This window comes from Indicator indicator, chromosome Z, assembly GCF_027791375.1.
Source record: "Indicator indicator isolate 239-I01 chromosome Z, UM_Iind_1.1, whole genome shotgun sequence".
NCBI lineage: Eukaryota > Metazoa > Chordata > Aves > Piciformes > Indicatoridae > Indicator > Indicator indicator.
In genome coordinates this window covers 61191754-61207108 of record NC_072053.1, presented here as the reverse complement: position 1 = coordinate 61207108, position 15355 = coordinate 61191754, and the positions used below count along the sequence as shown (strand labels likewise).

Genomic DNA, 15355 nt, shown 5'->3' with positions numbered 1-15355 from the left:
ATCCAGTTTGTACAGCAAGCCCCATGGCCCTTGTGCTTTGGTCTCACAGATTTCGACTGAACTGAGAGTTTACCAGGGAAAACGGTCAGGACTGTGCCGGCAGAGGGCTTCTCTACACGCCAGAAGGGTATGGAGGCTCTCTTTAGCCCTTCTCAAGAAAGCTAAGCACCTAAAACGACCACAAAAACCCTCCCACCCCCTCTCCTCTGTGGCTCCGCTCTCCCGAGGCGGCCCTCCGGAGCGGTAGGGTGCGCCCTTACTCACCCTCCACCACCCCAGCGCCACGTCCTTCCTCTCTGAACCCACCCCTAGCCGGGCAGGGAGAGGGATACTATTGGCTCAGCTGACTGCCGTCCCCGCCTCCTCCCGATCACATGGTCTCGCGCTCGCCTTCAGGAGGGTGCAGCGTTGTGCATCGCGGCCGGAAGTGGTGGTTGGAGCGGTTGCGTGGCGGCCTCCCTGAGGCCGGTGTCGGCCTGTGCTCAGTCCCCCTCCCTCCATCTCTCTTTCTGCTGCCCCCTGCTTGCTTCCTGCCATGCACCCGCGGCGCCCTGAGGGTTTCGATGGCCTGGGCTTCCGCGGGGGCGCCCGGGAGGAGCTGGGCCAAGGCACAAGGCCCTTCGGCAGCGTCTCGGATCTGGGCCACTGGGTGACCAGCCCGCCCGACATCCCTGGCAGCCGCAACCTGCACTGGGGGGAGAAGACGCCGCCGTTCGGGGCGGGGACCCCCTTGGGGGGCGCCATCCTCAACGAGGAGCCCAGCCTCGGGGCGGGCGGCCCCGGCGCCGGTAAGGGAGGGCCCAGCCTGGCCTAGCGGGGCAGTCAGCTTCTCGCCGTTCCGCTTGTCGGTCGCTTGTGTCCGGCTCCTGCCCTTCCTGGGAGCCGCCGCAGGAGCCCGTTAACCCGTGACCCGCTGAGGCAGGCAAGGGCGAGCGGGCTGCGGCCGTGGGCTGTGCCACGGCCGGGCTGTGTCCGTTCGAGCGCCGCCCACGTTTGCTGGCTCTCACCACTGCGCCGGGCCCGGAGACGCGTTGCAGCCACGGGCTGGCGATGCTGAAGCGCCAGGAAAAAAGGCCTTTAGAGGAAAGAGAACGTGCTCCATCGCCTGTTTCACCCCAGCACCCGCTTCGCACCACGTAGTTACACGCGAATACGCTTGAGAGTGCCCGAAGGCACCTGCAGTTTCTTCAAAAGCGTGCGGTCAGCTCCCCATTATCTATGTAAATGATACCCTGCAGAAATACGCACATCTTCTGTAACGGCAGGAAGTACTGTTAAGTCTTAGCAGTATACTCTATTACTTAGTGTTCATATTTCAGTCTTTGTGTCGTCTGTCAGCTTGATTGTTATGTTTTAAAATTACAAGGGTTACGGCATGAGCTTCTGAAATACAACCCTCATCCCTGCATGAATGTGAAGGAATCATGGGACTGGTTGAACCATGTTCAGCTCTTTTTCCAGTAATTGTGAAACTGAGCAAAACTCCTCAGAAGTAGAGTTTTACGTACCCTTCAGTATCAAACTGTTCTGAAAGACTGATTTATTTAAAATTGAATGGGTATGACTGTGCGAGTCCTCTCTTTTTCCTAACCTGTAGTTTGTTCAGGTCTTCAAACTAGTACAACCCCTAGCTGGATTTTATCCCTGCAAGCACTTCTGAGGGCACTTAAATGTGTATACTTGGACTCTAATTTTTTCATCCCATTTTGACATGGATGGTATGTTGTTGCTGCACTCTGGAGGACTGATGAGTTAGTGAATTACTGTGTCCAGGTTCTGCAATTGTAAAGAGTCTTACCGTCCCTTTTAGGAAGGCTGCCATGTCTGTCTGGAGCTCCACTGAAGCTACTGGCATTGTCCATGATTACAGGTTTCTTACACCTTCTAGTTTATAGGGCTGAACACTTAAGTTCTAGTTGTCTTTACTGTTCTGATATGCTTCTTAAAATCTGATAATTGCAATTTATCAGAATCATAATGTAGAAATGTTAAATTTCTGTCTGGTAGCAGACAGCAGACAGTCAAACCCATTACACTTTTAACATCTCTCTAGTAACTGCATTTTTGCAGAGGAGTGAGGATAAGCAACCAACTTGAAAATTTGCATTGTTTGTTATATTGTCAATGGTGTTTCGTGCCACTTCTGTTCCAAAAGTTTCTTTCTACTGTTTCTGTTTTTAAAATTAATTTCAGTTCAGATACGTGTGTTTCAGAATTTCTGTAAACTGCCATGCATGCTACCTTTTTCAGTAGTTGGCTTGATTTAGATTTTTTAGATATTAAAATATTGTAGTTTACTGTTCTTGCTCTTTTTTTCACATCTAGCTGTTTAAAGACAAGAACAGTTTTCTTTGTGAAAGTATGTACAAACACACATGCAGTCCAAAGTGCAAATATTCATGAGGGAGTTGGGGTTTTTTAATATTGTCTCTTGCTAGGTTGATATAAATGTTCAGTATTTGTTATTTTCTTGAGTAAGTACTGTATAAAATATTTTTCTGAATGTCTTCATGGCATTTTCTCCCACTGTGCTTTTATCACTGCTGTAAAATCTATTTTCATTTTTTTTTCAGAGCAGTTGAACAGATTTGCAGGTTTTGGCATTGGCCTTGCAAGGTAAGAATTATGTAGTACTTTTCAGTGATTATGAAGCAGTAAGCTATAGCTGTCTTATGATCCCACATGTAGACTTAAGTGGTGTGTCTGTATGCCAGTAGACTTAACACGGTTGAAAGTAGAATCCTACTACCTGAAGTCCATGTAGGTTTCAGTTCTCTGAAAAACAGCAGTGAATACAGAAAACAGTTTTGGTACTGTATGCACTGTATGTGTACCCTATCAGAACAATCAGAAAATAACACCAGAAAACTCTTCACACATTTGCCACTTTTATTGATATTTTTAAGCAATGAAATGGTTTCTAAGAAACTGAAAACGTGTTCAAATATATTATCAAAGTATCCTGAAATAGTAGCATTAATCTAGACAAGTAGTCTGATAACCCTTTTATTCTTTATTGTGTTGATACTGATTATTGATAGTATTTTTGAGGAAATGGTCGATTTCGGCAATTTAACTTTGAAAATTAGGATAAGCGTGTTAACTGTAAGGGTCATGATAAGCTTAGGATTTTTGTAGGATGCCTGCTCAATCACAATCACCTAATGAAGTTTCTGTCAGCTGGCTTACTGTTGGAACTTGTGAAAGGGTGACCTTGAAAAAGGACTAAAAAAAGTTTTGCTCCTTGTTGACCTGAATTTGAGGCTATTCAGAGAAAAGTGCTTCTCTTTTCAGGGCATATGTAAATTTACCCAGTTAGACCAACATGAGAAGCTCTGTCAGTTGAAGTTCCTATATTGTACTTCCTCTTAAAGAAGAGAACCTTTTACTTAACCGCCAACCATTCCAGCTCCATACCCATTATCCCTTCATTAATCATAACCTCTTTTAACCGGTTAGACTTGCTAAAACAGAAGACAAAGGCAATGAAAGAGCTGGATTATTTTTGGTGTTTAAGTTAGGTTGATTTACTTGGGAGCTGACTAGCTGTGGAAGCCAACAGACACTGTGTCACTGGACCAGAGAGGATAGAGATAAAGAAGGATTAGGGATGACCATTTGTGGAAAGTAATGGGTTGTATAAATTAAGTCTTCCCAGGTCATGAAACTGTCACTCTTATTCTACTGCTTCCTTTGCAGTGGCTCAAGTTGCTCAAGTTGCTCATTCAAACCCCTTGATGAGCCTGTTCACTTTGCTAAAGCAGAGTTGATGGAGGGGAGAGGGAAGAACTAGTCCCCTCAAACATGTAAAGAGTTGCTTTAGTTTTTCCAACCTCATCATGCTGAATGAGTGGGATGGAGCCCCATAGGGCAGAAACATTTTGATCTTCATGAGCAAAGAGACAATCAAGCATGACCAAAGTTTTCCGTGTCCTGAGCATCATGGCCACTAGGACTTTACTGAGCATGGGAGTTTGGGGAAGAGACCTAGTCAACATTATATCATTGTGGAGAGCAATTCTCCCTGCTTCAGCTTTTTCATTTATACCAGATCAGTTACTAGGTTGAAGTCAGAAAAGCACCCAATAGAAAGGTTATTTTTTGTGAAGTTAGTTGGGTCAACGAGCTTAATAGATAGGAGTTGGAGTACAGGGAAAGTTTCCCCTATTTTGGTAGTAGCAAACTACTGATTAGCTTAATAGTTAAGAAACTGCAAGCTTGGTTCTTTCCTGTGCCAGTTAATAACTTTTTATCCAGAGTAAAATTCCCATAAGAGACCTACCCTAGACAAGTTTGTAGGTTGGTGGTTAGAGTTGTTACTTGGGATGCTTAGATGAAGCCTGGAGGTTTTGCTTTTCTAATCCATATCCAAGGTTTGAACAACATACAGGTAAATACTGTGATCACTCAGGCACTTTGAAATTAAATGAAAAGTTTTTCTGTGTCTGTGACCAGAAATCCGAACTCTGAACTGAGATAAGTTTTCTATAGTTTGACCAAACTACCATTTCTGGGGGTGGAAGAAGAGTTGGTTTTGGGCAGTAGCATTTTCCAGCTCTGCTAAGGAGAATCTTGATTAATAAAGTGGAATGTGGAACTAACGTTAAGCTGGAAACCAATCCTTTCATAATTCTGACTCTGGCCTTGTTTATTCCCTCATAATTTGCAGAGGAAAAGTTAAAGAAATTTAATACATTGTTTTGCCTATAAAAATACATATATGCTATAAATACATATATGGGATTTTTCATAGCAAATGTATGTGTCAGGTTTTTTGATACTTGTTGCTTTATAGTATTGGCAGGCTACCAGGTAGCCACTCAAAACGCTTCATTAATTCACTAAATAATGTGTAGTTTTTCCAAGTACTGATCTGATTTTATTAGAGAAAAATAACAAGCCTTTTCTAATAAATACACTTCTGTTTTAAAGCCTTTTTACAGAAAATGTACTGGCACATCCTTGCATTGTTCTACGACGTCAGTGTCAGGTATGTCTTCTATTTTTCAGTCAGAGCTGCTGCATAATATGATGTCTGTGTTTTCGTATTATGTAGAGTATAAGGATGCCACTTTGTGATTTCTTGGGGAGATGCTGCTATGCTAACATTTTATTTGTAGCATACAAGTTTTACATTCCAAAATACAAGTCACTTTGAAATTTTTCAATTTTATTTGGACAGTGGAAAATTAGTTGTATCCTGTGTTTCAGAGTCTGCATAGCAACTTCCAGATCCCCATTCACAGGCAGGATGCTTTGTTTTCAGTATTTTTGTGGTTTATGCTGGCTCTATGGTTTTCATTTTCTGCATATAAAAGCTTAAAGGTTCTGACTCTTTCTGCGCCTGTCAGTGATAATTGATTCATATTGTGATCACTCTATCTGACCTTAAGAGAGATAAGGTCCTAATTTTGGAAACAGTTTTTCCTTTAGAGTTGTAACATTTACATGTGTGCTTATTAAACTACCACTATTTATATTTTTAACAGGTTAACTATCATGCTCAGAATTACCATCTCACTCCATTTACTATTGTCAATGTTATGTACAGCATCAATAAGACACAGGTCAGTACTTGATACAAGGCTGTATCTAAGCAGTGAATGTAATACAGCATGTATGCACATTAACATCTTTATGTGGCTAGTGGTTAAAACATGGCTGTTTTAAGAGTTTGTTATTTTTATGGTGGCACAATTTTTTCAAGAAGATCAATGTAAATTTTTTTTTAAAGTAGTATTTAGTAGAGAAGATTTGTGGGAGTGTTGACCTGCTGGAGTTGAGGAAGGCTCTGCAGAGGCATCTGGAGAGGCTGGATTGATGAGCTGAGGCCAACTGTATGACCTTCAACAAAGTGCCAGGTCCTGCACTTGGGTCACAGAAAACCCATACAATGCTTCAGGCTTGGAGAAGAGTGGCTTGAAAGAAACTTGGCAGAGAGGGACACTAATCAACAGCCAGCTGAATGAGACAGTAGTGTGCTCGGGTGGCTATGAAGTCCAGCAGCATCCTGGACTGTATCAGAAATAGTGTGGCCAGGAGAAAGGCAGTGATTGTGTCTCTGTACTTGCTGCTGGTGAGGCCACACCTCGAGTACTATGTTCAGTTTTAGGCCACTCACTATAAAAAAGACATTTAGGAGCTGGGGCATGTCCAGAGAAGGGCAACAAGACTAGTGAGGGGTCTTAAACTCAAGTCCTATGAGGAGTGGCTGAGGAAGCTACAGTTGAGCTATGAGAAGAGGCTGAAAGGAGGCCTCATTGCTCTCTGCAGCTACCTGAAACGAGGTTGTAGTGAGATGGGGGCTGGCCTCTTCTCCCAGGTAACAAGTGATAAGAGGAAATGGCTTCAAGTTGCACCAGGGTTGGGGTTAGGTTGGATATTGGGGAAAATTTCTTCACTGAAAGCATCATCAGGCACTGGAACAGTCTGCCCAGTGAAATAGTGGAGTCACCATCCCTAGAGGTGTTTAGAAGACGTTTGGATGAGTTGCTCAGAGACATGGTTGTACCAGGGAGATGTTAGATTGTAGCAGGACTCAATGCTCTTTTCAAACCAGGCAATTCTGTGTTAGAAAACAAAAGGTCCCTGAAACTATTCTCTATCAAACTTTCTGGATTTCTTAGGGATATGCTCTTGACATCTCAAGCTCATTTTGTCCATAGAAAATGATGCTAAGTTTATAGTACCATGAGTGTAGTACAGTGAGGGGTACTCCTCCAAATTGTTGAAAATTGTTTGAAATTATGGTAAACCAAAAATTTCCCCAGCATTGAAGTTAGTTGTTCCCTGATCATAGTGGAGTTTAATGGTAGAGTTGTAGCCCTGTGCAGTCTGAAATTGCTGAAATATTGCAATAGTATGTAAGATGAAAAGATTTGAGTTTTACATTGCACTAAACAAAACATATTGTATATTTCAAAACACAGGGTCCAAGAGCTCTCTGGAAAGGAATGGGCAGCACTTTCATTGTTCAGGGCATAACCCTGGGAACAGAAGGCATCATCAGTGAATTTACAACTTTACCACGGTATTGTATGGTTGTTTTTATTCCCTCTAACAAATTGATATCAATTGTTGACATACTCAGAAGTGTTAAAAATTTCAAACAACACTGTTTGAAATTTGTTTTAAAACGGTCAAGACACTGAATCTGTGTTTTCAGCACAATGGGATTGTCATGGAAAAATCAATCATGATTAGTAAAGAGTGAGAGGCTCATTCCAGGAGCTTTCTATGTTTGGTGTGTCTTCTTACTCATCTGAGTTTAGAAGTAATGAAACAAATTGGTCTTCAGTATAATTCCACTGTTAATAGAGAAAATCCAAAGTTTCTTTTTATATTTTGGGTTGTATTGTGTGATACTAGCAAATGCCAGGTATAAAGTGAAAAGTCCTGGTTCCATTAATCTAAATGCAGAAAACTTACACAGCTAATGAGCTAGTGCTGACATCGTGCTGAACATCTTCACTGTCTTCGGTAGATCACAGAACAGAATGGCCTACATTAATAAATAAGAAAAGTAAATAAGAGTCTGTGTGGCTGTCAGCTTGCTTTCTGTCCTCCTTTACCATCAACTCTGTGTACAGTGTTCAATATTCTCATACCACATGAGATGTGATACAGTGTTTATATTTTCATGGTTCTGATTTTTGTCAAAAATGAGCAAGCGTTTTCTTCTCATGGAGCAGTTTTTCAGTAGTTGGAAACGTCAGCCAGTGCTGCTGCCAGAAAAGGCAATCCTTTCTGGTAGCACTTCCTCAGCAAACTTAGACAAAGTATATGAACAGTCATGAAATCGACAGGGTTGGAAAAGTGATCTGACTAAAATGGTTGTCTTGTACATACAGCACCCCATGCAGTTTTGTACTGGATGTTCTCCCCTGCTTTTTAATGGTAGCGTGCACGTTTGTGCTGTCACAGGTAGGTAGAGGTTGTTGCTTACAGCAGCAGTGCCAGCGAATCTGATTTAAAATGTTATTTAACTACATTATCAAGCCCTAAAGGATACAAGGAAGTGAGATGTTAATTTCAATTCTGTATCATAGTATCCTAAAAGAATCCTTATGTTTTAGGAGAGGGGACCAGAAATGAGTGTTGTCGTTTTTGTGGCAAGATGACTGTGGTTCTGTACTAGGTAAATTTATTCTGTAATTGTTTTTCCACTATTGGAACCTAGTGGATTGGCAGGTCAGGCTTTCACACATGAGTTTGGCTGGTCTCATTTTCTACATCTTTTAGATATTGTGCCTTGGTAGATGTGTTCCAAATGTCCAAAATACATAATGATAAATGGTCTTCCTTTCCTCTTTAGTGCCTTACCTATGCGTTTAAAAAAGTGCTAGCTCACTAGTAACACACAGTCCTTCAGAAAGAGCGAATAGTTTCCTTTCTCAAATTATTGTTGGAACTACAGACAGCGAGTTAGTGAGTGCCATTCCTGGGCAGGAATTAAAGTTGAACACTTTAAAACTTGTTATTAAAAAAGCGTAGCCTAATGTGTCCAGTGATTCAGACAGAAATGTCTTTACCTCATAGCTTGTGTGGTAAATCCATTTGGTATTTAAATGTTCTCCTGAGTGAGATGGTACTAAATTTTCTGTCGAGTGTAGTTCATGTTTAGTCTTAACATTTTGCAGCATGTAACCAGAAAATGCTACCTTAAAGGGGGTTTTCAAAAGTCACTTTTGTGTTAAACACATGGGATTTTTACTGTTTTACCAGGATATGTTGAAGACTTGCCACAAGTAAGACTTGACATAAGATTGTACTATGGAGTGTCTAATCTGACCTTTTGTAGTTGATTTGGTCTTGTCTGTGTCAGAATGCCATTTATGTTTTCAGGAAAGAAATGGCATCTTGGTAAACATAACATCAAAGAACAGAAGAATCGTAACCAAAACAAAAGATAATAACAAATGTGTATAAATAAAGGAAAACTATGGGCATGTAAAAATAATCCAATATTCTTTGAAAATTGCTTTAAGAGTTAGTATTTAAGGATGCAAAAGAAATATGAAACACTAAATCCAGTAGCTGTGAGAGTTACAGAAACCTTATTAATAATTGAAAGGGTTTTTTGACAGAATATCTTACAAGCCCAAATAGCTTCTGAAAGTTAAAGAATGATAAATGTGTCACTGATACGCCTTTTCGCTATGGGAAATCCTCAACCAAAACTAATCAGTATGAAAACCAACTGTTCACACCTGTGGAAGAAATAATTGAGAAGAACATGTTCTCCACTAAGGTGCAGATACTTTTCTTTTTAGGGAGCTTTCTCATAAATGGAACCTCAAGCAGATAGGTGGACACCTTCTACTCAAAGGGTAAATATAGCAATTTTTTATCTTATGTCTTACTATCTAAACATATATATTTAGTAGTTTTGTTAATTAGTTTAATCTGAAGCTGTGGTTACTTGACAGGATGTTAATAGTAATTACGAAATTTTTTTTTGAACAATCTTTGACTGTGTACACCACTTTCAGAGTTTATCTCCTCTTATTGTATTCTTATGTCTGTATGTACCCAACTAAATTAAAGATTATATTCTTATTAAATTGTAGTATCTGAGAGACCTGAATCGATCTGGAAATTAGATTACAGGAAATAGAATTGAATTTCAGAAGATTAGCTGGACTTAGTGTGCGTTTTAATAACTGAAATGTCATTTCTTAATTTTCTGTCAGGCATGACTTGTTAGGTAACTGTCAACTTCCAGGTGCATATTTGGCTAAAACAATAGTGATGTGACCTTAATTCTTACTTTGTTAATCTTTACAGTTTAACACACGTGATAGCAATGCCTTTTTATTCTGCAAGCCTGATTGAAACTGTACAGGTAACTTGTATACATTTACAACGTTTACCCTTACTCATTTTATAGATTTGATTATATAGAGGAGTTGAGTGTTTTATTCAAGTTTTCATTGCAGTAGTTGCCTTTGTTTTGCTTGAGGCTGTATGATTTAGTAACATAGACAAAGTGATGGCTGGATTAGTTTTAGTGTTTAAGTACAAGTCTAGAATTAGAAAGGACATTTAATATAGATAGTTGGCATATATTGTATATGAAATACAGATGAGTTACATCTATGTATTCTAAAAGATGAACCATAAAGAAGTTTATCTCATTTAAAATTGTAGAGGCTTACTAGGAAGGTTGTTTCAGAGAGCCCTTTCCCTATAACAACTATACATGTTTTCTAGTAATTCAGCTTTGCTTTGATAAAATACTGAACTCTGCTACTTTCACACAGTAAACATTTTGCTGTTAAATTTATTCTAGTTCTTCCTCAGCCATGAAAATAAATATCTGGGCCTGTGATTTAGGATACAACTTAACTTATCTTTAGTCACAGAGTAACACAGAGCACTGTATTGCAGATTGTTTTTCAGTGAGTCATTGCATCTCTTTCTGGAGAAAGAGACAGGTTTTAGCTATGCAGAAGTGGTCTAGGGTAATACTTCCAGCTATTTCTATATAATGAGTTGCTCTTAATTAACATTATGGCATCTTTTTGCAGATAATGGAACTCACTCGAAAGCTCTTATGTGAAGGGTGGTGCACAATAGTCACTTTCATGTCATTTAATCATAAAAATAGTAATTTTCTTTCATAATGTAGACAAGTTTTAAGTACTCTGAAGACTGATTTGGATCCAGGTGTTTAATCCCACAGTTCAACTGTGGGTGTGAGCCTACAAAATGGTGCATTTTCTGAGGAGAAGCAGCAAACAAGGCTGACTTCTACAGTTTCTTAGTTTCAACATGTACTTCAGAGGCAGTTACTCTTAAGAGGCAGGATTCTGATCTGTGCAGAGGATTGAAACTTAAAGGAGCCAGAAGGTACTAGGAGCATTTAAAATGGCCATGTTGTAGGCTAACTGGAGAAGTGAAATAAAGCATCTGTGCATGAGGGCACATAGATAGACTCCCAGCAATAATCTCAAATTCTCTGAAGTTACGCTCCATTTAGGAAACCCTCTTCCTCTCATGTTGAATTATTTTGAAATAATGGTCCATCAATCCAACTGAGTGGATCTCTGAGTTTGTGGAAGCCTTGGGAAGACTTAACAGGTCTCATACAGGGTAACTGACTTAAGAAACTATTGATGTCTTGGGGAATGACTTTACTCTGAGCATGCTGTAATCCTGGAACTAGAAACAGTGGTAGAATACTGTTCATCATTCATCACTCTTGAGCTCATAGCAGGCCACAAAATGAAATGTTTTATTGAGGTATCTTCCTGCTTGCTGAAAGCATGTTACCTGTGTTGTGGGACATGGAAACATATTTGCTAATAAATTGTAAGAGAACATGATTTAGAAACCTGTCCTCTGTTTACAAATAAACTATTTGGTAGAAACAGCTTAAAAGGAAAACAATTGAAAAGATGAACCAATATCTCCTCCAGTCTTTTAGACAGATGATCATCTCTGTAAAGCACTGGGATCTGAAGGGGTTTAAACTTAGTAGGTGCATCTGTGTGCAAGTATTTTACTGCTGTGCAAAATGTATTCTCCAGTTCCTGGAGAGGTCGTCACAAGCTTTCTTATTCGAAATACAACAGAGGTAGTTGTAGTATTTGTGAAGATATTATTTATGATGTATTAATCACTGCAAAGAGGCAATTTGGCTTATCTGGTTTACATTGTATTCCTGTGCTGCAAAAGGACGATGACGAATAGCAAACTACAAAAGATTGTGAGATTTGTTACTACCAGTTTTATATTAACATTATCTAAATTTTGATAAAATGGTTCAACCATGTTAGTTTGACACCCAAATAAATGTATTTCATCAAAATAACTGCAAATGGTAAAAAATGTGTAGCTGTGACGTTACTGGTTTTGTCTTTAACATTCAAACCATGTGGTGGAGTATTTGACAGAACCAAGTTTTGAAGTTCAATGACTTACTGAAATGGAGACACGGAGGATTTAGTAGGGGGTCTGGTGCATTACTTGCAATTAATGTCTGGAACGTTACATTCTCAAGTATTCAAATTAGTTCTTCTGTACAGACTGACGATGAAGGCTTTGCAAGCTGTTAGTCCTTCCCTAGTGTACTGATAAATGTTCTGGTGGTTTAACCTGGCATAACGTCAGGACGCAGCCTGCATGTACTGAGACTTGAGCATTGAGAAGTGTTCCCAAATCCTGAATTTTTGATGCAGAGATGATAAAACTCTAAGCTTTTATAGGCATTAGATGGGGTAATAATGCCTTTAGCTTAATCTGAGGTGGAGTAGAATAGATTAAGTAATTAGGAAGTGAGTTCTTTGTTTTCACTTAATAAACAAAATAATTATTTCTAAGAGGCAGCATGGATAAAGAATGCTACTTAAGGTGCAGAACAGAATGGAAATCTTCAGAGCTGAACCTATTCATAAAAATGATCTTTCAACTCAGCTTTAATTGTGGAAGTCTTTGTTATACACATTCAAGATTAAACATTAGAGTAATAGTCCTCAAAGAAAGATTGTTTCTAAATACTAATAAATACTTTTAATTAATACTACTTAGCTCCTTACTCCAGAAGCAGGCATTTTCAATGCATGACTATTTTGCAGACTGATACTTTCAGAAGTCTGACAGTTGAATTTCTTTGGTAGCAACACAAATAACGGGAATGTACCTAAAATATACATTAAATAAAGATTGCTCAAGATGGTGTTTTTTTTGGGGTTGTTTGGGTTTATTTTTTTTTTTTTATTTAAAGCAGCTTTGCTAGAATGCTCTTGAGGTCTAGAGTAAAGAATTTGTATCAATATACCTGAACATAAAACAGCATGCAAAAGTTCACAATGTCGGAGTGTCTGTCAACAGGGATGTAAAATGTGCAGCACAAATTGTAACTATTCCTTTGGGCTTATAGAGTGAAATAATTCGAGATAATCCTGGTATCCTGGACTGCGTGAAAGAAGGAATCGGCAGAGTTGTGGGTATGGGAGTACCACACAGCAAGCGTCTCCTTCCTCTTATGGTCTTGACTTTCCCAACCGCTCTACATGGAGTTCTGCACTATGTCATCAGTTCCATCATCCAGAAGCTTGTTTTGTGTGTTCTGAAAAGGGACGGTTCCCGCAACCTTCCTACCGAGAGCTCCACTTCTGTGCAAAGCATGCTGGGTGCATATTTTCCAGAACTCCTTGCTAGTTTTGCTGCTAGCCTTTGTGCTGATGTCTTGCTTTACCCACTAGAGACCGTTTTACATCGCCTTCATATTCAAGGGACACGCACAATAATTGACAATACAGACCTGGGCTATGAAGTGCTTCCGATCAATACTCAGTATGAGGGAATGAGAGACTGTGTAAATACTATAAAAAGAGAAGAAGGAATGCTAGGCTTTTATAAAGGGTTTGGAGCTGTTGTAGTACAGTATACTTTACATGTGGCAGTTTTACAGCTTACCAAAATCATTTACTCAACACTGCTTCAAAATGTTTCTTAATCTGTTCAGGTGTGGATTTAGCATGGTGGACATGATAGACTTAGGTAATTGTTTAAAATGGCTTACAAAAGTAAGTCAGAAGAATCTATGCATTCTTCCTTATGCTCTAAAGAACTTGTTTTAAAATTGGGGATATAGATTCCTAAGTGTAATTAAAGTACTGTTTAAATGTAAAGCTAGAGACACAAATGTAGTATGTAGTCACACAGAAGGGGATGTTTTCAACTCCTTGCAACTGGAGTTGATAGTAAAATAGAAACTGTAAAGGTAACTTAAGTGGACATAAATTTCAGAGTTTACAGGTACATGGAAGACTTATTTTGCTGCAGAGTGGCAGTAGATGACAGAAATCTTGCTTTGTTGGTTTGGAAAAGTTGCACAGAATGCGTATTTGGCTGTCTTGCATCTTGCAAGGCTTGCAGTAACTGGAGTGTGTTAATAAATTAGAAACTGATGTATGCATGCATGTGTGCCATATTTAGCCTACTTTCCACACATCTTCAGGGTTTTACTCTGCTGCTTTGTCTATGAATAGAAGAATTTTACAAATGTTTCAATCTTCAAAGTGTGTAACAAGTCTGAATTATCAATTGGCTATTTCTAGAGTTTCTCTTTTGTTAGATCAGAGGGATATATACATAACTATCTACTATTTATTACTGATGTCCGTTTAAAATTACTGCTGGATTAGATATTTTGTGGAGCAGAATAAGGTCGGTTTATGTGCAAGTAAACTACTGGAATGTACGAATTTTGTCCTTTTCCCCTAATAAATCAAGACTTTCATTCTGAAAATCAATTCTGATCATTCTAAATAACTTAGTCCTTGGTTTCATCAGTAAATATCATGAACACTGTAGGAGATTTTTACAAATATATGGAGAGTTACTTTAAAACCATATCAGAGGCTGCTGCCTTTTTCACATTTTGTGGTTAGTCTTAGTGAATATTGTAAATTGGTGTGCATTTTCATCATTAATCATTGTGTAGTTGTTGTCACTTGTGGAAATTAGTCCTGGCAAAATAATTTTAAAAGTTGCTGTTCCTTAAGTGCTGGCTTTAAATCGTTTGCAGGTCTACTAGCTATTATTAATCTAACTTTGATGTATTTTAAATTTTAAGTGTTGAAATGGAAAGTATAGTGGTTTGGGGAGCTGCTTTTAATTTTGAAATATTGTTAATTTCAAATTTAGTGTATAGAATGGAACCAGTGAAATAAAATGAGAGATCACTCTAAATATTTTGAAGTAATTCACTGAAAAGGCATCTAAGGAAACCCTGATTTGTGTGTTGTGTTTTATTGTATAGACTTCAGAGTGCTTTTCTTCAAGTTCCTCAACTTCCCTAGATACAGGAATGTTGAATTAAACTACATGCAAGAACTTGGGTAAAATGCTTGATTCTTAGTTTATATTTTTAAATGTTTTTGTTAGGTCAGCTAGTGCAAATACTTCCTCAAAGGAAACAACATTGACTCCATACCGGGTTCTATAGGCCCTAGTGCATCAAGTTTCTAATTTCAACTTTTAATATGTAAAATCAGCCTTATCAAGGGTGTTAAATTTTACTGAGGCCACCTCTGTCATCACAGTTTCCTTGAAGCAGTAAGTGCCTGTGGGAGACCAACACTTGAAGATGTATTGGTGAAATTTTCCTAGTAATTATAAGGAAAGCAATTTGTCACAAAATGGAGGATTCTTTGTGTATACTTTACCTTCCAAAGAAAGTAGTACTCTGCTTTGCTCAGAGTTGCTGTTTTTACTCATGCAAATATATAAATTAGTGAGGTGGGGGGCGTAAAAAACCAAACAAACCAACAACCTTTCAAATCATTGGAATTTTAAATTTAGATATACCCCTGAGAATGACAAAATACTAAATCGTCTTTTTTAG

At 39.0% G+C, this 15355-nt stretch overlaps 1 protein-coding gene across 3 annotated transcripts; it reads left to right on the top strand.

Moving 5' to 3' along the window:
* Nucleotides 1–535: 535 nt before the first annotated feature.
* Nucleotides 536–14534, top strand: SLC25A46 (solute carrier family 25 member 46). Of its 3 annotated transcripts, none has more exons than XM_054397739.1 (8): nt 536–788; nt 2574–2616; nt 4933–4990; nt 5490–5567; nt 6930–7030; nt 9273–9329; nt 9787–9844; nt 12884–14534. In XM_054397739.1, exons 1-8 carry the CDS (start codon nt 536–538, stop codon nt 13460–13462), a joined length of 1227 nt encoding a protein of 408 aa, XP_054253714.1. In that variant the 3' UTR covers nt 13463–14534. The 3 variants fall into 3 exon arrangements, with proteins under 3 accessions (XP_054253714.1, XP_054253715.1, XP_054253713.1); XM_054397740.1 differs by having other exon boundaries at nt 536–808; nt 2576–2616; nt 9787–9838; nt 13109–14534; XM_054397738.1 differs by having other exon boundaries at nt 536–808; nt 2576–2616.
* Nucleotides 14535–15355: the final 821 nt, after the last annotated feature.